Source organism: Sinohyriopsis cumingii, chromosome 7, assembly GCF_028554795.1.
Source record: "Sinohyriopsis cumingii isolate HCF-2022 chromosome 7, ASM2855479v2, whole genome shotgun sequence".
Classification (NCBI taxonomy): domain Eukaryota; kingdom Metazoa; phylum Mollusca; class Bivalvia; order Unionida; family Unionidae; genus Sinohyriopsis; species Sinohyriopsis cumingii.
Genome location: NC_142967.1, coordinates 100,948,094 through 100,973,081, shown reverse-complemented (window position 1 = coordinate 100,973,081; position 24,988 = coordinate 100,948,094). Strand labels below are relative to the sequence as shown.

The 24,988-nt window shown below is 38.2% G+C and overlaps 1 protein-coding gene across 1 annotated transcript in view; it reads right to left on the bottom strand.

Annotated features, from left to right (window-relative positions):
• The window catches only part of LOC149795829 (cyclic GMP-AMP phosphodiesterase SMPDL3A-like), a 69,886-nt gene that overhangs the window by 18,251 nt on the left and 26,647 nt on the right, over nucleotides 1-24,988 (bottom strand). The window contains exons 2-3 of the mRNA XM_089965729.1: nucleotides 8,749-8,944; nucleotides 2,228-2,472 (exon numbers count right to left, since the gene is read on the bottom strand). Of these exons, the coding sequence (XP_089821855.1) occupies nucleotides 2,228-2,472; nucleotides 8,749-8,944 (441 nt within the window). The remainder of the gene's footprint in view (nucleotides 1-2,227; nucleotides 2,473-8,748; nucleotides 8,945-24,988) is intronic.

Here is a 24,988-nt window from a genome sequence, read left to right as displayed (position 1 = left end):
TCGCCACGATCGAGATTCCAGCCACTCCAAGACTAATATTGGTCTCGGCAGCTTTCCGCTAAATAACCTCTACGACAATACACATGTGCGTTTGTATTCAGCAAGTACCGCGGTTCATTTTATGACTTAATTTCGCAGTTGCTGTTCCGCTTCAATTATTCTCTCTTAAGCTTTACGGTCCATTATAGTCCTCTATTATTAATGTGATGGATTGATATAAATGCTAGACAGGGTAGCTTTTTCGGGTGCAATACTCACAGTCACTTCTAGCCAGTTAGCTTTCTTCACTAATACAACTGTCATGCAATCGCAAACAATATTTTCCTGTGGAATGTTTAAGTCTCCGGCGATTGTGCGTTCTGGGGGACTGCCACCACGTTCATATAAAACCATACTGATTACGCTATTAGTTGACGTATGAAACGATCATTCTCGTTTTCGCCCAAGAACTGTTACACGGATAAGTGAAGCCGTGCTAAAGAAGAGTCGAGATGAGTCCATGCTTGCCTCTAGTTAATACTGGTACATTAGGATGGTCATAACTCTCGATTTCTATCTGAATTTCGGCTCAGTTATATTAGAGCGTATACGAGGGTATGTTAACCGCATTTTCACGCAGACCAGTGGACGTTAGCATGCTCTCCCAGATGATTCAACATACCATCTTACGATTTTTCTCTGACCTCATTATCTTTCGTAACAAATTATGTAAGCTCCGTATTCGCCATGTATACGGTTCTCAGTCTTCAGTACAAATGCCAAAACCCGTTAATTGCACTTCTGCAGTCTGAATTGCTACCTTAACTCGAGTGTGTGCTGAATCTATTCCCACTCGAGTATAGCCTTACATTCAGGTCGCTAGGGTCTATGAAGCGAGACATATTGACCCAAGACATGGCGGCTCAATTAAATAGTGCATTTTATGCACAGTAATGCCTGGGGGGATGAGGCTCTAATTCCTTCCCCGGGATCAATTAAATAGTCCGCTTATGGACATTAACCAGACGTACATGCCCGTATGGGCGAAAAGGTCTATAATTTAAATGATGATGATGATTGCACTTCTTCCTCGACATGCAACCCTTGTATTTATACTCCTTTCCCAGTGTTCAATTTAAACCAATTTCCAGCTGAAAAAGTTCTCAATGATATATCATTTCAAAATTTTATTATTTTGAGGTTGTTGAAATCTTCGCACCGCTGCTGAGATTTTCTGATTTTGGTAGTTCGGCTTGACCCCCATGTGTTGATGGACGCCCACACGATAAGGAAATAATTTCCAGTTCTAAGTCTCAAGCCCCAAACATACATAAAAATAATTCTTACGAATCAATACAGACCCAACATCACGTACTCTATTTCCTCAATCGATCAAATCGGCAAACCTGGCCAGATCCACATCAGCGCTGCGCTTGCTAGAACGTAAATGTTAAAAGGCATTGTATACTTAAGCGCAGTTTCCAAATTACTGTTTTCAACAACGTGAAATTGACAAGCGCGCGAGTGTCGCTGAACGTTCTAGTGCATCCAGCGTGTAAATGGCGTGATATACACGTATTGGATTACCTATCCGAGTTTGCAACGGCAGTGTAGAACAAAACAGCAGTAGACCACCGCAGTGTCATGCTTCCTTCAATTCAGCCTATTCAACACTTTGAAAAAACTTCCTTATACTATGCATGCTTAAAAACGATCGCAAATTGAACACGTCGTATGCAGGGTTACCTCATTGATAAGCGCCACTCTCATCAATAATTAAACTATTGAAGGCATTTATTACCGAAGCCTGTCTATCAAATGATCCGAATCTGATTAGAAATACAGTCCTTTGATCAGAAACTGACTCAGTCAGTCAAATGTCAGCTCACCTCGTTAACATGGTACATCTCGTTCTTATTGGAACGTATATGGTGGCATGAATATGCAAGCCAACATTCAAATCAAATCAGTAAATTAGCCCCTAGATCAGTAACAAATAATTGTTGACGGACGAAAAACGCATTACGGGATCAGGACTAAACCAGAAGCTCTCTTGGGTTTACGCTCAGATTAGTTAACAAAACGAACATAACTTTACCCACAATATTTTGCTCTAAAACAAACGAAATTAGTTATGTCGTTGTCATAAGATACAAAGAGAGTATGAAAATAAAAATAGGACAGTAAAACTCAAGCATTAGTGCTAGAGTTAACACAGTTTTAAAGTCAATAATAATTTCTTATTTACCCTTCAGAAAATTGATCTCTTGGTTCTTATCATTGATCCAACTTCGCCACTCTACAAGAGTTCTATTGTATAGCTCGTTGTTCCCCGCCGGAAATTGATCTGTCGGCCAGTAGTCGTGGTTGCCGTACGCTGCAAATACTGGATTTCGTGGAAACGCTGTTTTAAGAAGGTTGGTGATATTTTCCAGGATCTCACTGTTGATGTCCAAGCTTAGATCTTGGTCTTTGCCATGAAGAATTGTGTCCCTACAATGTAGCATTTGAGACACTTGTACTTCTTTCTTTGATCGACCTACAGTTTGACATGTCATGACCCAATTAACATAATAGGTTTAAAATAAAAATAAAATATGCATATTGTATTCGATTAACTAGGGCAATACCAATCATATGATGAATCATTGCCAGTTGAGGGTTTTTTTTCGGACTGACAGCGTATAACACTAGAATCGAGCGTTGTGGATCCGGAAAGGATCGAAGAGAAATCGGTATGCAAACTGAACAGCAAGGTACGAAAACACGGAAACAGAAAAAAATATATAAAACGACAAGGAAACAGTACGAAGATTATAAAGAGTAGTTGGATACATAGCTAATTAACAATTAGACCTCACGGTGCGAAATGGTATGAAGCACTGCACCCCCATATATACTTGAAATGGTCTCCCTCTCCCTTTCTCTCTCTCTCTCTTTCTCTCTCTCTCTCTCTCTCTCTCTCTCTCTCTCTCGTAGATTTAAAATGAATTGTGTTTACTTGCGGTTCAGTGAGTCCCGAGTCACTAAGAGGGGAAATATATTTTCCATCCTGTATATTTCGAATTTATATGATTTTTCAGCTTGTGGATGTTATATTTTGATATTTGCATGCTTGGTAGATGTCAGTTATTTGCATTAATTGCGAAGCAAATATAGGGCAGAATATCTTATTAGTCATTGTCAATAGGTAGGTATTGGGTTAGGAACGTGTAACATCCGTCAATTGTTTAGTAAATGGATACAGGGTATTATGTACTGTTAGTAACATCAGAAAATGGCTACAGACCGACAAATGATTAAAGAGTATCGCGCCATCGGCTTGGAAGATCTAGGGTACGAGGGAGATCGCCTATCAGCGCTCATAGAGGAGATAATCAAAGAATGGAGGGCCGAAAAAGCAGCTGAAAGAGAGGCCTATAAGGATCTGGCCAGGATGGCCAAAACAGCAGCCGAAAGATAGACACGGAAAGAACTGGAGCTGACCAATATAGCAGCGGTCAGAGAGACACAGAGGGAGCTGGAGTAAGTCAGGATAGCAACGACCACAAAAGAAAAAGAACTCGCTCATGCTCTCGAAATGGAGAAATTATGGATAGAAGCTAGGACCACCGATAGGGACGAATCAAGTACGAGTTCTGGAGGGAGCGTACGACCGAGTATCGACCACCGAATGGTACAGATCAGTATTCCGCGTTTCAATGACAAAGAAGAATCCACTGACAATTTTCTCGCGCAATTTGAGAAACTTTCATGCATTCATAAAATTCTCGAGCACCATTGGGCGGTTAACGTCTCAGCGTTTTTGCAAGGTGCAGCACACAAAGTTTACCATAACTTAGCTAAAGAAGAAGCTGATGACTACCACGCACTCAATAAGGCCCTTCTTTGCCATTATCGGCTGACCGCCGAAACGTACCCTAAGCTTTTTCGGGACTCGACGAAAGACGCAACGGAAACCCATTCTCAATTCAACACCCGTGTTCGTGGGTTATTTGAGAAGTGAATAAAGATGGCAGAAGTCGAACGATCGTACGAAGTGATACGCAAGGTTATACTCAAGAAGCATGTCAAGAGTACTTACAGTCATGAGTTGAAAGTATTCCTAGCGGAGAGACAGCACCGGACTCTCGAAGAGATCGGCAGCATGGCGGAGAGATCCAAGCTGTCAGGGCGGTAAGAAAGTCGGAGGGGGATCTACAGGGAAGTATGCCACCCACAGACCAGGACAGGCCTCATCCACAAAAACGGACCTAGCAGGACGGCGAAGGCCATTGACGTGCTACAGCTGCAAGCCCACATATTGTTTTACAAGGGACTCTCGCAAGGGCAGACAGACCAGGTGAATGCTGTCGCTAGGAAGGAGTAAAAACAGGAGGCAAGCTGTAAACCAGCAAACCTCGCATCCGCAGCTGTCAACGGCTAAGGTGCCTACCTCTTGTACGACTTTGTGTGTAGCGTTCATGCTCCTTTCGACAAGAAGTATGTTAACCCTGAGGACTACACAGTGGATGTAATTGAGGTCAAGTACACGAATAGCGCGCGTGATTCGTTGCCAGTGGCTGTCATTGACCTCGATTCACCGTACGTGAAGGGGAAAATTGAATCTTCATGCTTGGATGGACTATCACATGACGTCATACTGGGATGTCGTTATGTGTTGCCACAACCGACCCCCCCCCACACACACACACACACAGAAACCTGCACACCGATACCGGTGAGTGCTGTCGAAACCAGGTCCACGAGTCGACAGACAAAACCGACGCCGATAGACGTTATGTTGACACCGGTCAGTAACGTACTTCCGGCCGAATTGAGGAAGCTACAGCAGGAAGACGCAACTGTGGCACAGTGGCATAAATACGCTGAAGAAGTGACGTAGTAAGAAACTCCGAATGGCGCAGTGAAGTTCGTATCCAAGAAGAGGATTTTCTATCGCCGTCCCACGAAAGGAAATGAACACTTCAAGCAAGTCGTCGTGCCAAAGGAGAAGTGATGTGAAGTGTTGAAACTTGCACATGAGAGTCTCATGGGTGGACACATGGGAATTTTCCAAGACGCGTGATCGTCTTGTTCAGAAATTATACTGGTCAGGGTCCAATGAGATGCATAGCGGTTCTGTCTTTTCTGCGACAAATGTCAGAGAATGGCACAGAAAACGGATCATCGACCCATCCGCTTGGGAAGTACATCCCTTATCAATGAACCATTTTGACGTGTCGCGATGGATTGGATCAGACAGGTAAAACCCGCGTCGTCGCATGGAAATTGGTATATTTTAACGGTCGTAGATTACACAACACGCTCTCCGGAGGCTGTAGCGTTGCGTAATTGATTCGGAAACTGTCGCTGTAGCGCTGTTTAGGAATTGGCCACGAGTCGATATTCCCGACGAGAGTCTGACCTATCAAGGGACACAGTTCATGAGTCGCGTGATGGCAAAAGTGAACCGACTGATTAAGCACCTCACAACTAAACCGCATCACCCCCAGTGTTATTGACTGGTCGAGCGGTTTAACGTGATTCTGAAAAACACGTTAAAGAAGCTGTGTGAAGGCAGCCCCAAAGATTGGGATCGGTACATTCCGGCCATGCTTTTCGCATATCGGGAAATACTACAAGCACGTTTAGGGTTTTCTACCTTTGAACTCTTGTATGTGCAGACCGTACATGGTCCAATTGCCGCACTCAGGCAGCTTTAGAGGGATAATCTCGATGTCAAAGAGGTACGTACTACCTTTCAGTACGTCGCGGATTTGCGAAACAAACTGGGTAATATTTGTTACCTCGTACAGGAAAACCTCAAGCGAGCGAAACCACGATAGTATGAAGTAGGGGACAAGGTGTTGCTGCTGTTGCCTCAAGAACACAACAAGCTGTAAGTTTCTTGGAGGGTTCCGTACGTCGTAACCGGGAACGTCGGAGGTCAAGCCTGTCGGATACGGATACCGACTAAGGAGAAACTGTACCATGCCAATCTCCATAAGGGATACCGAGAAAGAGAGACCGTCGGGGATTTTGTCGTCGCCACAATCGTCACGGAGGACGCCGAAGGCGATACGGGAGGTACGAACACTATCTCGAGCTGTCCATTAACGAGGGCTGTGACACCCTCGGACGTGGAATGTGACCCCATGCTGACTGCGCATAAGCGGGAAGAGATAGAGACGTTGCTGGCAGAGTATTCCGATATGCGTACGGACATACCAGTGAGCACATCACTCCTCGAGTCCGGTTTAAAACTGGTGAAGGACTGGCCAGTGTAACGGAAACCCTATCCTTTGCCCAACACGAAACGACAAGTCGTAAGAGAAGATATCGTGCAGGTGATTGCTCTGGGAGTAATCGAGCCCGCCGATTCTCCGTAAAGCTCTTCTGTAGTCTTAGTGCAGAAGAAGGATGGCACATGTCGGTTATGTGTCGACTACCGGAAGATGAATCAGGTGACAAAATTTCAAGTCGAATTGCTACCTGACCAAATATATATTTTCGTTTCTGTCTCGAAAGCGAAATATTTTTCGAAGTTGTATTTTTCCAAGGACTATTGGCAAATTCCTGTAATGGAGGAGGACAGAGCAAAGCTCGCTTTTGCTACTCCCGATGTGACCTACCAATGGTTAGGCATGCTGTTCGGAGTCCAGAATGTGCCCGCAAATCAGATAAAGTTCAGCATTACGCAGACACTATCAATTCGAAAGAGTTCTTCAGGTCCCTGAAAAATGTTTGTGAACCGTCAAAAGCCTGCATCTCCCCGCTAATCTCATCCGACCAGACCACTCTGCTCAAGAAAAAAAAGAGTATCACCGAAAGGTGGAAGGAACACTTCTCCAACCTATTAAACATGCCCTCCACCGTAGCCAACTATACCGGACCTGGACTTGCTCCCTACCATGGAAGAAGTCTAGCGAGATACCAAATGATCACCTCTGGCAAGGCACCAGGTGCGGGTAGAATTCCGTTGAACACTTCAAAGCAGCTGGCCCGAAGGTACTTGTGGCACTGGTCATCATCATGGTCAGCATTTGGAAGGAGGATTTCATGTCACAGGAGTTCAGAGACGCAATGATTGTCACCTTATATAAAAACAAAGGGAACAAAGCTGACTTCGGCAACTATGGAGGCAAATCACTCCTCTCGATTGGAGGAAAGATTATGGTGCGCGTCCTTCTCAACCGTCTGGTCGGTAATGTCTCAGAAGCCATACAGCTGGAGGCCCAATGTGGCTTCAGATCAGATCAAAGCACAATCGACATGATCTTCACAGTGAGACAAATACAGTAAAACATGAACTTATACGGTGTCTTCATATACCTCATAATGGCCTTCGGTAGGGATGTACTATGGATCATCTTAGCAAGACTCCGTTGCCCTAGGAAGTTCACTAAAATGATCAGAATTTTCCACGACGGCATGAAGAAAGAGAGAAAACAATTTATAAGCAACCAATATCAGAGCTGCATTGATTTAATTTTACTAATGTTTTGATACTTGACATTATTCTTTATCGTTCCAATGATAGTTAAAATGACCGTGCAGATTCAATTATGTAACCAGTAGGAAAACAAGGTAAAAGTAAGTCCATCACTGAAATAATCACATAATTATCTATCATTCTACTCTAACATGTTCTTCCGGGGAGCGTTATGTCCACTTACGTCTGCTTCTGCTTCCACGTGTCATCCAATTTTCTATAGCATTTTCTGCATCAAAGTCTGCACTTTAACAGCGTCATTCTGCATATTTGTTTTTGTAAATCGTGTATATTAGAGCTAGAAACTTCGTTACGTTTCCTTTACTTACCTAAATAAGATAACAGACCCATTTCATCAACCACATACAAAAATAACGAAAGATGGACTCCTTGTAATAACAAATGATCAATGTACTTCAAAATTATCACCTAGACAACTTTAAATCTCCGACAGGCATCAGAACTATTTGGCATGCCTAATTTTGAGATTTAAAACACTTATTTTGATACATTTAATTATTTGCCAAGTAGTATTTAGTATCGATCTCCTGTTAATTACCAAATAAACAACACTGCAAAAACACCGTTTGTGTGTGTTACATTTCTGGTCCATCGATCATGCTTTGATGAAATCCTAGTAATTGATGGTATGTGATGAGTGACTTATTTCCAACACTCCTGTCAAAGAAATCTCACAAGTTATATTATTAACTATATACTAAAACCTTACCTAAAGACAACGACGTATAATATAACAATCTTTAGACTCAGCCAGCTAACAAACTGCCCTATGCTAGGTGAGAGATACGTACAAATATTACGATTAAAAAGTAACTCATAATTTAAAATATCAATGTTTAATTATTTGTCAAAACTGGCTTCAGTTAGTAAATATTAACACCATCACGCCTGTTCGAGTAAATGCGAGTGACCTCGAGTGACCTTGACACTGACTACAAGATGTAACTTTGAATTGTGACACCACAAGCAGAATACTAACACACCCCAACTAAATTTTTCGGACTAGCCCGTATATATATATATATATATATATATATATATATATATATATATATATATATAACCTGTCCATGATTAGCGAAATTAAAAAGTGAAAAAGGAAATAATAACAAATTGTGTCTGTAGAATAATAGCTTTGATGAAAATGTATGTACATGCACGACAGATTATACATCAGAAAGCCGCCTGAATATTAAACGAGAAAAGAAAAAGAACTTTGCCTACTAGTGATGGTTCAGGAACATCTTGCTGTCCAGTTTTCATTAGAAACCTACCCCGTCCAGATAATGAAGTCCACGTCAGGTTTCAGTGAGGCCATAGCGTAGACACTGCTATTGATTAGAGACCAGGGTGAGTCGCACCAGTAGTCACCATACTTTCCCGGGTCCGTCAGATTCTTCCCACGGCATGACAGCTGACGGTCTTCGTACGTGAAGTCATAGTGAAAATCTGTCACATGCCAAAACCAACCTGAAGTAAAAGTAAATCTCTTTTTAATGCACCACTAATGCTTGTTTGGACAGAGATAAAACCGCCATATTATAGTTTTGCTCTTTAGCAGGCACAAGTTCGATTGCTGATTATGGTACGTGCTTAGTTATGTAAATGTTTACGTACGGTCAGTTGTTTCTTAGAGCGAACCGTATTATAGTACGTAACGCAGGATCATATAACTTAATGTATAACTGACACTTTGGTGAGGATAACACGTTTGATAATCTTCATACTGGTAAATTATCCGAAAAATCTAAACCCCGATATACGTACTATACATGTAACATCGTGTATGCGATACAGGCTGAACCATCTTTTACATGTTTGAAATGAATGCAAAAAGTCTATTTCTATTGATTAACCATAATAATGAAATATTTCCAATACTTTGTCATGGAGACATGTCATCCACTGCACCTATTAACGTTCATAAATATTGATATTAAATGGTACGATGTCAAATTCGTTGACTGTGATAGAATGGTGAGGTAGGTGTCCCATGCGAATCCAGGCAAAACTAACGAACTAAACAATTTTCCCTCGCTAAATTCAAGTAGGTGGTGTTTCACTCTCAATTAATAGTTTCATATAACTTGAGTTTCTTAATGTTCGGAGAAGAGCTGATCTTTGTAGACATGTCCTAAACGTGGTATTTTATGTTGGCTTTTGTTAGATGCAAAGCTTAAAATTAGATAGGCAAGACAACATGACAAATCAAATGACAATGGCATTATGGTTACCAGACATAAATGTGCTCTTCGAATGTGTGTGTGTGTGTGGGGAGGGTACAAATCATAAATACTAAACAAAATCTCGGCAACACTGAACTCCTCTGGCCTGAAATCGTTCTGACCTCTGTTATCTTTCCCTCAAAATCTGGAATACTTGTAAACATTTATATTAAGGAGTAATACTATCGGTCATCTATCAAGTGCGTGTTTGTTCCATACATTGACGCGATAAACAGACTTATTCCGCCAAAGCACAACAAAATGGGTATCTGCAGTCATCATCATTAGGTAAACACTAGATATATAATACAGATTGTTCTCGTTAGAAATAGTTTAACTTTTAAGCAATGTACAATATGGAAATGACATACAAACATCCCATTTTGCAAACAGAGATGCACATTTGTATTACTATTAAGAACGTAATACAAAAATGATGGTACTAGAAGCAATAATGTACATATATGCATGAATCAGCAGTTTTTTAGACAAAAACTGGGCAAATCAATTCTAGAATACCGTGTGTGTGTGTGTGTGTGTGTACGGGGGGGGGGGGGGCTCAAGACGGACACCGCAATTTTGCAGCCTTCTGTTTTCTTCGCTCCTAAACACTTTTAAAAGTACATCATGGTTTCAAATACACGTTCGGAAATGTTTTCTTTATTAATGATTTCCTGATTTTGTTTTGTGTTTAAAACTTTCAATTTTATGAGACAAATGTAGGCAAAGTCTGTGTCTACTATATTCCTCACACCGGCACAATTCCAGGATGTGGGAAGGCGTTTTCGAGAAATGACATTTCTTATTCGGGGATATCTTCTGGGTAAAACAGTCCATCTGGGTTAAGTCGGGAATCAAATTCTGTATGCACGATTTGGCATCTGGGCCTAGCACTACATAACTAGCCAATAATGAATTACGATGGCTCGCCGACTAATCTAATCACACAGCCGTTATGCGTTTTCTAACATTTATTCAACACATATGTGTCGATCAAACGATTAGTGAAGAACCCGGTCGATGACCACCTGTACGGGCTGCATTACATATACGTGTGCAAATTCTTGTCTTTAATAATTTCAAGATCTCTCATCCAACTTTTTTTTAATTCAGCCAAAGTTTTAAAGGTTCCGTCTATAAAAAAAACGTAATTTTTTCAAATGAAAAATGTTAAAGAAATACATATGCTAATTAGATATAGATTCCCTAAAATTCCCAGAGGGCAGTTTCAGGGATGCGTCCATGATTTTAACAACCGAATCCACAAATTTAGGATGCGTCCAGGACTAAAAAACAATATGGGGATGTGCCAGTGATTCAAAATTAAAATCGAGATGTGTTTAAGAATAAAGAATAAAGAAAACAATAGTAAATATTATTTAATCTCAATCTTAGCATTAAATAGCAGTTAGCTCAGATTGTTCAGCTTTATTTAGTTATGAAGTCATTAGTACTTTGAAAAATAGTCATTTCTGGTTTCTTGGTTTTGTATTACGCAAGTTTTAAGGCTCTTGACACTTTTAAAAAGATCAGTAACAACTGTTACGCAATACAACAACATCATCATCAACAACAACAACACAAAAAGAATGATAATGAAAACAACAATACTGTTCTGACCATCCTTTTATAAATTGTAAATGCAGCAGCACACAAAAATGAGGCAATAATAATTCAGTTTATATGATCATCCAAACTTGTCCTCAGATAAACAAACGTGGTATGACTCCAACTGTAAATCAACATTTAATATTCTAATAAAAGTTACAATTTGGATTTTTTTTTCTTCAGATTTGGACAAGTATAAAAGTACCACCATTTAATATCATTTCTCCATGAAAAAAACTCGAACAAAATGCAACTTTGTAATAGCCCTCTATTCAATAAAAGTACCAAAGTGCTTGGTAATTTTTCGAACTATTTAGCATATCCAATTTTGGTTGATCAAGCATTCCGAATTTACCCGACAACTGAGAAATGTCATTAATTTATGTATATCACAATACCTGAAACGTGCAACTAGTTCTTGGGGGCTTATAGTCTAACAAATCGGGTGATCTTCATGCATGTCCTGGTGTGGTTTTTTTCAAGGCGACTGGAAATATAACTGTACAGTATTTAACAAAATTAACGTCATACAGGTCATGTTAAGCTCTCAACGCCGATTATTTCAGCAATAGGTGTCATGTTTTTAGAATTTGATTCTACATATCTTTAAATGGCAACTGTTCACTTTTTTTGATACTCGTTCATCCAGATTCCTTTGCATGGTCATTATTTACACGCCTCGAAACAATAGCTAAGGTGTAATCCATGTTGAAGTACGTGGACATTTTTGGACGAGATCAACGTTGATGGAGTATAATCCGGACTGAATGTCGCGCGCTGTGATGTCATAGTGAAAGCTACGCGTGTTGGTAAACAAATTCGTACTACTCCTATATTGTGACAATTAGACTCGACGTGTTCTTTTCTTGACCCATTTTAGTACATGGTCACCATTTTATAAGTCCATAGCTATCGATTCGTCTGGAAATTTCTTGATAACAGTTAGGGTTCAAACCTTTCAATAATCGGTATTTAAGGGACTTTGGTAAGCAAATTTAGTATTATATTTTAAAATAACAATTTGTATTTAATTTAAGACGAGTAAGTGCGCATAGATGACCTGTGTGACTTGTACTATAGTGTCTGTATTCAATAAATTATTCGACCTTCTTCACTGTTCTGTATGTTGGAAACATGACAAATTACAATGACTCACACATAGAAGGTCTGGACCTGCATATCTAGTACGATCAAATACAATCAAAACAGTCGTAAAACGCGCGACCTTTGACCCTGAGGTTAATATAAGTAAACGATATTGTCAAAGAATGAATTGTCTCTAAGGTTATGTTGATTCATCCCAAATATGAAATGAAATTATTTAGGAATTTATGAAATATTAAGCAAATGAAACAGCTAAAACCTAATATGACTATGGTATTTACCACAAGGTCAGTGGGATCCACGTGTGTGGCACAGGATGATTTGTCTTAGATTCATAATAATTCATGTCAGGTATAAAAAGTTCCACAATGGAGTAAAGGAAATATGAAAGCAAATTAAAATGTCTTTTTACAAAAATAATAATAAATTAACAAAAACCTGAACGCAAATTTTCAATGACCGTTACCTTGACCTCAAGAGGTCAGCCTGAGTACCAAAACAATAATTGTCTTAGTTTGAAAATGATTCATACAATGCATGAACACAAGATTTTGAAAATAAAAGTAAATAAATAGACTTTAACTAAAATGTGAAGATTGCTTTAGGTCAATGTTGAAAGCAATGAAGTTTCTCAGCTTCATAAGGATTCGTCGGGTTTGAAGAAAGTTTGTAATGGACTTTAACAAATAAAAACAAACTTCACACAAACCTATAATGTAAATTTTCAGTAACAGTGACCTTGGCTTTATAATCAACGGAACGAGCCACCATATCGTGGAATTCAGTGTCTTAGCTTAATAAGGTCTAGTATAACGAGAATCTATCAATAGGTAAATGAAAACATTGGCATAAACATTAATAAACTATTGACAACACCGCCGACGAACAATTTACTACTATGTCTTGCTTTCATCTAACATGGTCTAGACAGAAAAGGGAATATCAAAGTGTGCCTGAAAAGTACAGATAACTGGTCTTACGAAAACGTATATTTATTGATTCCATATGTTATACTGCTAATGGTATTTCTTTAATTAAATTATTATTAATGGTCTTCATTGCTACTACTATATTCTATAATTACATCATATAATAACTTTTCAAGTTCACTTGAAAATTATACATCTTTTGAACCTCTTTGATAAATCTGCATTCAAGCAAAACAACCATTTAGTCTTCGTGGAATGCTAACAACACTCCACAGTTCTGATACTATAATACAAGAATTGGATATACTCGAAACATTATGCGCATCAATCTGTGAATATTTAGCCATTTATATATACACTGCTATAATTATCTAATCTGACACATTCCCACGCAGTATCTATGAAATATGCTGTGTCATCATCATCATCTTTATTTCCTTCCATGGAAGATTACATGATATAAGAATAAATCATCTGAATACAATCAATAAATATAAAAAAAAAAAAAAAAAAAAAAAAAAAAAAAAATATTCTATGTTGGAATACAAATTCTTACACAATATCAATCAACAAAGTGTTCGTCAACTCATAAGTTGCAAGTTTCAGTACCTTATTTACAGAAGATAGCTGCACACTGCATGACAAAGTATGCTGCATACAGGACGAATAGCTTGGAGTTTTCTTTGTCGATTACTCCTGATGGTAACCTTTTACCTAAAAGATATTGTAGTTGCAGCTCATCTTCTGCATTAAATAACGTAATGTGCAGGCTCAGGGGAAATTTATCAGTAAGGAAATCCCAGAAAGAATTTCGAAAGTTCGACATATAAGGACAACTAACACAACAATGAAGTATCAAGTCTGTATAAACATTCCCACATCTAATACACATATCAAGCTGTGTTTGTGGAACAGCAGCCCATAGTTTAGCTACATATGTAAATACCTTAGTGTGTTGTCTAGTTTTAGCCGACTGCCACACTGAGGCAGGTCGTAAGTATTCGTGTATCGAAGAGAATCTATCAAAATCTGCTTGATTAGACATACGAACTCTCCAGAGGCTATTTTCAAGACCAACAATTTTTGACCTTACAATTTCTTTCCAATTATGTTTATCTGGAATTTCAGAATGATGTAAATAATCAGTTAGATACCCGAGCAAGTCAAACTTCTTTGAGGTATAATATAAATTTGAAATTAACCCGCAGCTTGACATGCATCCGCTCAGAATGAAGTGAAATAACGCAACGTTAAACACACGTTTAGTATGTACATTGTTAGGCATCAAACACAATCTGTGTAAAAACATCAATTTTCTTCTATCAATTTCGGACTGCGCTGATGTCCATCCTAGCATTCCCAGGGCAATGTCTGATCTTGTATGTATTGGAAAACCTTGTAAATGTTTGGCAAAATACCTCAGAGTTTTATCCAATAAAGCGAGGTCACTTTTTGAAATGTTACACCATAATTCACTTCCATAAAACATTGAAGGGAAAATTACCTTTTTAATTACATTTGCAGCAACCAAAGGATTTAAACCATTCGGTTTAATGCCAATACCAAACAGACCGTGAAAAGATTTTTTCCCTTTCTTGCATGCATCGAGTATTGCGTCATGCGACGTCAGCTTTGAGTTAATCCGGTGACCCAGGTGTGTTGCCGAATCGGTGACCGGCAAACATGACGGGCCAAGATACCATTTCATATTGATAAAATTCTTGTATTGGGGTCCGAAAATGATAATGTATGACTTTGTAACACTAAGCTCGAATCGCCACTTATTACTGTAGTCGTATGCTATATCTAACAGCTTTTGTAGATTGCTAGGATATATAGCCAAAAGTGAAATATCATCAGCTAGGGTTGGATTTCCCACAGCTAAGGATCCAATCTTTGCTCCAAATCCACTATTTTCTAACTGTAGCAGCAAGTCATTTATAAATATTGTGTACATCAAGGTTGACAAAACACCCCCTTGTCTCACTCCTTGGCCAATTGAGAACCAATCTGAAAATTGCCCATTTACAAGAACTTTACTCTGTAAATTTGTATACATGTTAAAAAATATCAAAAGGGATTTACCCGTAATTCCCAACGTGAATAATTTAAAAAGCAGTCCTTCGTGCCACACGGTATCAAATGCCTTTTTTGTATCAAGAAAAGCAGCAAAAACCCGTGAACCCATGTTTACATTATATTGTACTGATTGCAACAGCACAAAACTCGCTGTTGTGCAGCCTAAACCTTTTTGGTAACCATGTTGTTGTGAACTGGGTATACTAGAATCAGTATCTTTGAGCCAAGTTACCAAACGTTCATGAATAATTTTCTCAAAGGTTTTGTAGATAACAGGCAGTAAAGTAACAGGCCTGTAACTTTCGAGGGAGTTCTTTGATTTTCTGTTACCTTTGTACAGTGGTATTACTAACCCTTTTTTGCAATCTACAGGTATGTAAGATTGATCAATCATCCGAGTAAATAAAATTGTCATACACTTGATGAGGTAGTCGCTGCCATAGATCAAATGTTCATTGCAAATTTGATCATGGCCCGATGCTTTTGATTTCTTTAGACCTTTAATGATTTCTCTTACTTCATTTAAACTGATACTGGTCTGTAAGGCCTCGATATGGCTTACTTCGTCCTGTAGACCCCGATTTAATTCTCTCTCTATAAATTCATAAAAGTTTCCGTCAAAACTATGGTTTAAATTCGGCGTGTGAATGTCCTCATAGTATCTAGCAAAGCCATTTGCGATGGAATCATCATCACGGACACAAACTCCATCAGTTGATAGTTCCTGACAAAAATTTGTATTGTTCCCTCTCTTAATGTTGATCATTTTCCAAAAGTGTCTTACATCGCATTCATGTGCTTTTTCAATTTCTTCATACACCTCCCCCATATATTTTTCCACAGCCAGTTTTTGAACGTTTCTAAAGTCTCTCTTCTTATCTTTATATTCTCTGTAAGAATTAAATTGACTACCCCTCGGTCTTCCCTCATTTATCCAAGTATACCTAGCTTGTCTTTGAAGTTTATGTGCTTCTTTGAGTTCATTTGACCAATATGGTTTGGCATGATAATTGAATTTAGACTTTGGAAGCGCGATGTCGCTTGACTGCTGTATTGCATTAACAATGTGCTGGTAAAAGCTATCAACATTGTCCGAAATAGTATCTATATCTAAAGTTTTCAGGCGAAGGTCCAGCTCAGATTGATAGTTTTTCAAGATATCAGCGTTTAATTTATTCCAGGCTATGTTGTTTCTCTTCATAGACTGTCTGAAGTCTCTCCCACAGGTCACTGTACGAAGGGAAGTGAGGATAGGGAGGTGGTCAGATATCGCGTGCTCTTCGTGATCTGAAACAATGTGCACACTTCGTAATCTACCTATGCATTGATCCGACAGTACAAAATGATCAATCATCGTTCTTGCTGGGGTGAACGTATAGCTGGAACCAGTGCATATTATTAAATGTCCAGCACTCACTAGATTATTATATCGCAAGAACTCATGAAATACTCTATCTTTGTAATCTCTGAAAGTGGCTGGTTCAGCTACTGCATTGAAATCACCAGTAAAATACACGTCCCCCAGCTGTGAGTACTGATCATAGAGATTTTGAATCAACTCAATTTGCGCTTTGTAACAATCTATGCCATATAATAGGGTCGGCATATATACACAAAAAATATATACATTTTGCATATCAGGAAATTTGAATTCTATGCCAACAACTCTGTCACTATTAACTTCATCTATAAAGTTAGCATATCTCATGAGAGAAGTTTTGCAGAAGATTGCAACTCCTCCTTTACCACATTTTATTAACATACAATTAGAGGAAATATCCTCTGCCTTAGCAGTGCATTTATAATCAGAACGAATAGTATCGCAAAATGGAAGTATGTGCTGTAATAGTTTATGTTCAGTTACGCAAGCTACGTCAACATTATATTTATCCAGCATTGCACTAAAGCTAAGAGCAGAGGACATAATTCCTCTAACATTCCAGGTCAGTATATTAAGATTCATATTAACTTGCAATATAGGCATATTAATACTTATGCATCGTGAAAGCAGGACTAAAATGACAAAGATGACAAAACACATTAACTTACGACAGAACATAATGGCAAATTTATGAACAATTAACTGTCACCCTAGTCACAGAATATCGCATCCTGCACCTTCATTTGCCTCCTGATCGCGATTGCTAAACCTGTCTCGCCAAGATTGATTCCCATACCACCTTCTTACATAAACACCTTTTGGCCATGTTACATCATTTTCAACAGTGTCGCAGTCTGAATTATATACAGTCAGCTTGGCCGATAGACAATTACGTCTACTGTGGATAAACTTTATGGATAACGGATCTATATCGTATTCTTTCAAGAATTTACCGAGGCCTTCAGCAGTAGATTTGACGCCAATGCCACCCACATAAAAGCGCCTTGTTCTACGTCTAACTACACCTTCAAATACAACATTCTCATTTTTGTCATCAACATCCTCATGTCCAACAATACTCTCTGAACCTATTTCTAAACCTGATTTACCAAATGATCTAGGTCTTTCTACCTGACCCCCAATAACGGTAGGTATCTTGCTAGGAGGGGTTTTCAAGTCTATACCTTTCACATTACTGTTGCTAGTAATCGGATGCCTAGCGTTCTCTATCCTGGTCGAAGTCGAAGTTAACAGTTTATTTTGATTCTGAATGGGTGTGCGCACAACATTTGTCACATCAGGATGAACACTGGCTTTATAAATCTGTGGGATATTTCCATCGAAGGGGGCGATATGTCTTCTAACGAAAGTCTGTGAAATTATATCCGAACTTTTTGAAACCAGAGTTTGCAGAGCACTGACCCCACTCTTTTCCATAGTTGTTTGGGCCGTTACACCGGTTCGTGACTCCACTGCCGTTGTACCTATTCAAGCAAAACAACCATTTAGTCTTCGTGGAATGCTAACAACACTCCACAGTTCTGATACTATAATACAAGAATTGGATATACTCGAAACATTATGCGCATCAATCTGTGAATATTTCGCCATTTATATATACACTGCTATAATTCTCTAATCTGACACATTCCCACGCAGTATCTATGAAATATGCTGTGTCGACAATATTCTAACAATATATTGCATCTAAATATAGCCACAATCTATATAAAACATTATCGCACAAAGAAAGCATTCTCAGTGAAATATATTATGCTAGCTTTATGTTATCGCACAAAGAAAACAATATGTGCACAATATAATATGTAGTATAGTTTCGATCAATATTCTCAGTGCAAATACAGCAGTTCATAAGCCTGACTGCGCGGCAGCTTCACGTGTACGCACACTGGGAAGGTTCGTCACGGGTAAATGATCACCTGCTTAAAGCGTACACTAGCGTGTGATTTAAAGTAAAGTCATGGGGTTAGAAAGCTTTGATATTGCATCAGTAAGACAAATATAACGGCCTCGTAATGATACTGTTGAATCTATCTATGAAAATATTGAAGTATGGTCGAAGACAATTAGATGTTTACCTCTGCCCTCCCTCTACCCCACGAAGAACCCCATGGGTTCCGCCCTTCTCTGTGGGTCATGCAAGGCTGTTTTTGTCACCTATCCTTTTTTTCTCTCATTGTTCACAAACGATTTTAGATCTAATATGTGCTGAATAGGGCACTACATGGAAAACGCTATCAATTGTATTACTACATGTGGACAATTTGGTTGTATCTGCTGAAAATGCAGTTCAGCTACAAAGATTATTTCATTGGTTAAAGTAATACCGGGAAGGTGAAGGTCAATCTATAAAACTCCAAAGACATTGCATTTCGCAATGGAGCAGTTTAAACGAATACGAAAACTGACGTTTCGGCGACGGCCTAAATTAAATTGCTCCCTACGATATATACTTTGGCTGTATGTTTTCCTGAAGGGGCTCTACTGGCATAAATTTTCCTACATTTTATTTTGCTTTCATTTCCTCTGTTTTAAAATGTTAAGAAAGTCTCAAATGATGCCTGTGTTTAGTCTAACATTGTTGAAATTCGCACTTTAAGATAGCCAAATGTCGATGTACGTAGGGTTTCTTCGGCAAAAAATAGAGCTTGACTATGCAAAGACGATCACGTGACGAATTAAAAGAGTAATCTAAGGAGTGAATATCATAAGAGTGGATGTTGATACTTAAAGAATATGTACTGCTGTAGGCGATGGGATAAAAAGTTTTAGTACATAGTAATGCACCTTCCTTGAAGTAAAGCAGTTTTATATGCAGTTTTAGAGCCATGTACTATGCAAGTGGTTTATGGTGTAATGGGATCATGGGGACAGGGTTCACCCGCAGATTTGTTTTTTTTTGGGGGGGGGACATGTAGTGGTCATCTATTAAGTTTGATGGATATACGCCAAAACATGTATGGATGTAAAATCAGAGGAGGGGGAGAGGCGCAAGTACACCACATCCACCTCTGCCCCTATCTGCCGTCGACTATGCATGTGGGTCATCTCAAATTGTTACCAACTGAAGGCTTACATTATACTCCACCACTAACCATCTCTCTCTCTCTCTCTCTCTCTCTCTCTCGTAATATTAAAGACTATATAGAATCCTTTGTTTGTTGATTTATATGGTAGACACACATACTCTTCACCAAGTGAAAAACACTCATCCCAAATTCAACCATAGCCCAAGTCTTATGTTAATAAGCGAAGCTGTGTATACGCCTAAAGGGAGTTTAGCATGAGCACGTAAGACCAATGGGTCCATATACATAGATGGACAAAATAAAAACTATATAGAGCGAACTTAATGGCATGGTATTATAGACATACATATTTTGAGTAGATCGTAATGCTTGACTCCTTTCCGAAACATGAAAGGAATTACCAAGGGGTGAACTTTAAAAGACCCAAGTATGGCTCACTAGGCTTAGATTGAAATAACAGTTTTAAATGATATAAATCAGCAGGTTCATTGATTTTGCTCCTGGTTGCATTAAACTTAAGGATGTCCATATCATTTTCAGGAGGGAAGGGGCTGGGTTATTTTAGCCTCAAAACTATAAGTTTCCAGATTTCATATATCTTTTAAAAATATCATTCAAATTTTTGAAAGAAGAGCACATTGTATCCAATTATATTAGTTGAAAAGAATTAACTATCCTAAGGTAATAGGACAAAAACATTTCTGGTTTGAAAATATATACATGGTGCCACCTGTCCCTCTTCCAATATAATTGGTTAGTCCCTTAGCTGACCGTTTCTTGTACTCCATAAGTACAGCAATTGTAGAAAATGTTAAAAATGTCTCCAAAACGTAAAGTTTGATTTAAATTGCCACAAGTTTTAAAAGTATAAAGACACGTTTCTACCTGACTGATGCTAAACATGACTGGATGATATGGTGGCTAAACGAAATAACATTAACAAAAACGTGTCACACTGAACATTCACCGAAAGATTGACAACAACAAAGCAAGTGGTTTTAAACTGGTTGGAAAATCAAATCACTCGCCTGGCTGTCATAAGGACTAACGTATACACATTTGTTTGTAGATTATGGCATTATACATTTTTCCTACAAATCTTTGATAAAAAATGTTACATTGTATGTTTGGGAGGTATGTAAAAACATAGTTTCGAACCGGTTAACATGGAGTTTTAATGGTTGCTATGGAATCTGTCAAAAATACAACTTGCCTAAATATAATCCTCGAATGTTTAGGCAAATATAGATATTACTTTAGGTGTATAAAAGTATTTTTATCTGATTGGCATAGGAACTAAACTTTTGTTACTTCACCAGTTAATGCGCGATCTTCCCTTTCACGCATTATTAACCCTATAATGCTACAGATGCATGAACAGAAAATTGATAAACATCCCATGACAAAGGCGATTAAGTTGCACCCACTCAAAGCACCCACTTTTCACATTAGTGTCGCATGGGTTGATGGCAAAAGCATGCTGAAATCCCGCTCAAAGTCTGCATCTTCGATCTTGAAAATGGCACTAAAACAATGAGTCGTGACACAACACGAGTTCCACACAGCACATTTTATATACATCTTGTACTCTTTCCCCTACCAATGGCCTCGATCCTAAAACTGCAAACCTGACAGCTGTGGAAAACTGAATAAAATTTCATCAAAATATATTTAGTAGCTAAAATGTGACAGCCACGATAAGGACGCAGGCCACTGACTTCTCTTGTTTTTAGCCTTAACCGTTGGAGTAGAATATGAAAACAGGAGATACTATCAAGTCTAGATGCGTATCATGTGGACAGAGTCACTTGCATGCAAGTATATTCATTGGCTCAGCTATTATACCTGTAAATGGGTATAGGTTGCTTCTATAGATTTTCCCTTGACGTGACTTTCAGCTTGAGACTAAAGTCATGGCTGTGGTATCTCTATGATATATAACAAGTTCAAGTTTCATTAAAATAGCTTAAGTAGTTTAAGAGTTGTCCTCCAGAAAATGCACTAAATCAGATAAGTACAATTGTCTTTGCCTACCTGTGAACTTAACCTAGTGGCATGGACCCTGTATATGGTACGTGACACGCCGTAAAGATATATTAACGGGCAGACTTTCATAAAATCTATCCAGCTGTCACAAAACTATGGGCTAGGCAAGCAAATGTTAACAAATGGATAGAATGACAACGTGCATAATTTAAGATTGTTTTAAAAAGCAAATGTACCAATAATCATATCGTAATTTAACATGACACCAAAGGTGCTCTTGGCTCGACCTTGAGAAATGACACATAACTTGGTATGCAAGACTCTGTATTCAGAACTACATGCTGAATAAAAATTGAATATGTTAACACTTAAGACAGCAACATGAATGTGGTATATGAAACACTGTCAGATTATCATGGATATAAGCATATTCAGTTTCATCTCTCTAAACATTAATTGGATTTTGGTGAAAGTCTGCACAAGAAATATATGCATATTAATATGTGATCATAACTTTGTTGCCAAGAGTTTGAACGTGGCAGAAAGTCAGTATGTAAAATTGTACAGTGCTGAATAATGCTACTTTTAATGGCTTCAAGTTACAGTCAAGATATCACAAGAAAGTAACCTTGAGATGACTTAACATACCTGTGCAGATATGATCGTGATAATGGTGAAAGACACACCAACCAAAATATTGTATTCTCATTACTTGAACAGCTTCTGAACTACATCTCTACGAAAATAATAACATTGATATTTTAAACTGGAGCATAAAGGTGTGCCACGTGACATGGCCTTAGGTCAGGATTCATGAGAACAGCATTTTTCAACTCATTATTCTTGAGAATTTGTGAGCTACTGGCTAATCATTAAAATATATAATGTTGATCTATGATCTAAACCTTGATAAAATAATATGAAAATAAATGATATGTTTAATTATTGTACCTCGAAATACTTTATAAATCTTTGATAGTCTGTTACTCAGTTTGGCTTTCTAACAATATCCAATCGGGTCAATGGCTCAATTCTAGGTCTGGAACTTTCCAGCCTATTATGTTTAAATTTGCTATTTAAAAATTTAGGAGTTACAGTCCTAATATGAAAGGCGAGTAAACTTCATGCATGACTATGATGCTGCTTATAGAACCATGCTATTGATACACACGATAGGTACATGTTACAGCTTCAAACAATTACTTTACAAGAGGAAGCATTATATCTACACATGCTGGGTACGTGATTCAAGCCAAGACTTTTACATGGTTGACGGTTGGTACACAAAAAAACGATACTGATCAGGGGACTGAGACCTGGCCTTACAGATAGGTCCATGAAAATGTAAAGTGACAACATCAAATTACGATGTACAGGCTATACCATGTTCTATGTATATTACTTCATTTAAATGTCTGCAAGTTACTGCTCCAAATTATATAACTGTGTCAACCTCTGATATTCAGATGAGAACAACGAAAGTGGCAAATTTTATACCCTTGCCTTACATACATGTAAAATCAATCTTCATGCCACTACTTCTATCAAATTCAGAGTTACAAATAGCACACTAAATGTAACATTAATATGTGACTTTAACCTTATAAAACACTAGTTCATATGTGTACATGTATCCAACCAATACGTTAATTTCAGTAAACCTTCCAATCAGCATATCATTTTTTAAAATTCTGTACAAAATGACATAAGGTTCCATGCACTCAAATTCCACATTGTCATCATTATATATATAAGTTATTGATCACAGTAATCCTCTTTCAACGAATCGTTCTCTTTATTCTAATCGGGGTGATAAACGACAATCACTTGTCGTTGAACAGGAAAAAGATCCTGAGATCTCCTGTTTGTTTCAGAAGGCCATTCGTGAAACTGAAGCTTTTGAAGTTCATGTCTGTTATGTCATTTAAAATGGAATTCTTATGAGAAAATAGAGACCCCTCAAGGTACCTGCTGATGACGAATGGTCGATGAACTATCAGATTGTAGTTCCGAAACCTTACAGACATGACATACCTAGTCTGGCCCATGAAACTCCGCTGGCTGGTCATTTAAGGATCAATAAAACTTATCACAAGATCTTAACTCACTTCTTTTGGACGAAAATCAACAGTGATGTTGGTAAATGCTCTAGATCTTGTCATAACTGTCAAGTGGTAGGAAAACTAAATCAGAAAATTCACAAGGCTCATCTACAACCTATTCCTGCCTTTGACGACCCATTGATTAGAATTATGGAAGATTATGTTTGTCTCTTACCTAAGACCAAGTCAGGTAACCAATACCTGTTGACCATTATGTGTGCGTCAACAATGTGTCCAGAGGCAATTCCCTTGAGGAATATGAAATCTTTGATAAAGTCTTTTACTCAGTTTGGCCTTTCTAACTCTATCCAATCGGGTTAAGGGTTCAATTTTAGGCCTGGAACTTTCCAGCCTATTATGCTTGAATTTGGCATTTAACAATTCAAGTCAGAAGTGAAGTTATTGTTTGACAGAACTAAAATGGAGAGAACTTTTGCTTTTTGTAATAGTGGAGTTCTGTTTCTCTTGCTCATTCTTCAAATATTTCTCCAGATTAGATACTACGGCCTTTACAAGGTTAAGAAGAAAATGAATGAGTTAAATTTTCATATTAGTGCTCCTGTGATCTAAATAAATTATAGGAACACCAGTATATTGTAAGAGATAGCCAGGTTAAACATGCAATTAATTTAGTTGTACCTGCCCCGCTCATTGAAGATATAAGTGAAGGAATATCATCAGATTCTACTGACATTGGAGTGACAAATCTTCGGAATTCATAAATTATGAAAGATCTGGACCAGAAACTTTCACATTTGCAAGAGTAAGAAAGAAATGAACTTAAACAGTTATTATTTGAATATGAAAATGTTCCATTAAGTTGAACTTGTAAATTCCAAACCTGTCAAACAACACCCGTACAGGATGAACCCTCTCAAACGGGAATACTTGAAAAAGGAAATTCAATATTTGCTGAAGAATGATTTTATAGAGCCCAATAAAAGTGACTGGATTTCACCATGCATACTTGTTCCAAAACCAGATAAAACGTTCCGTATGTGTACTGATTATAGGAAGGTGAATAGTGTGACAAAAACAGATTCATTCCCA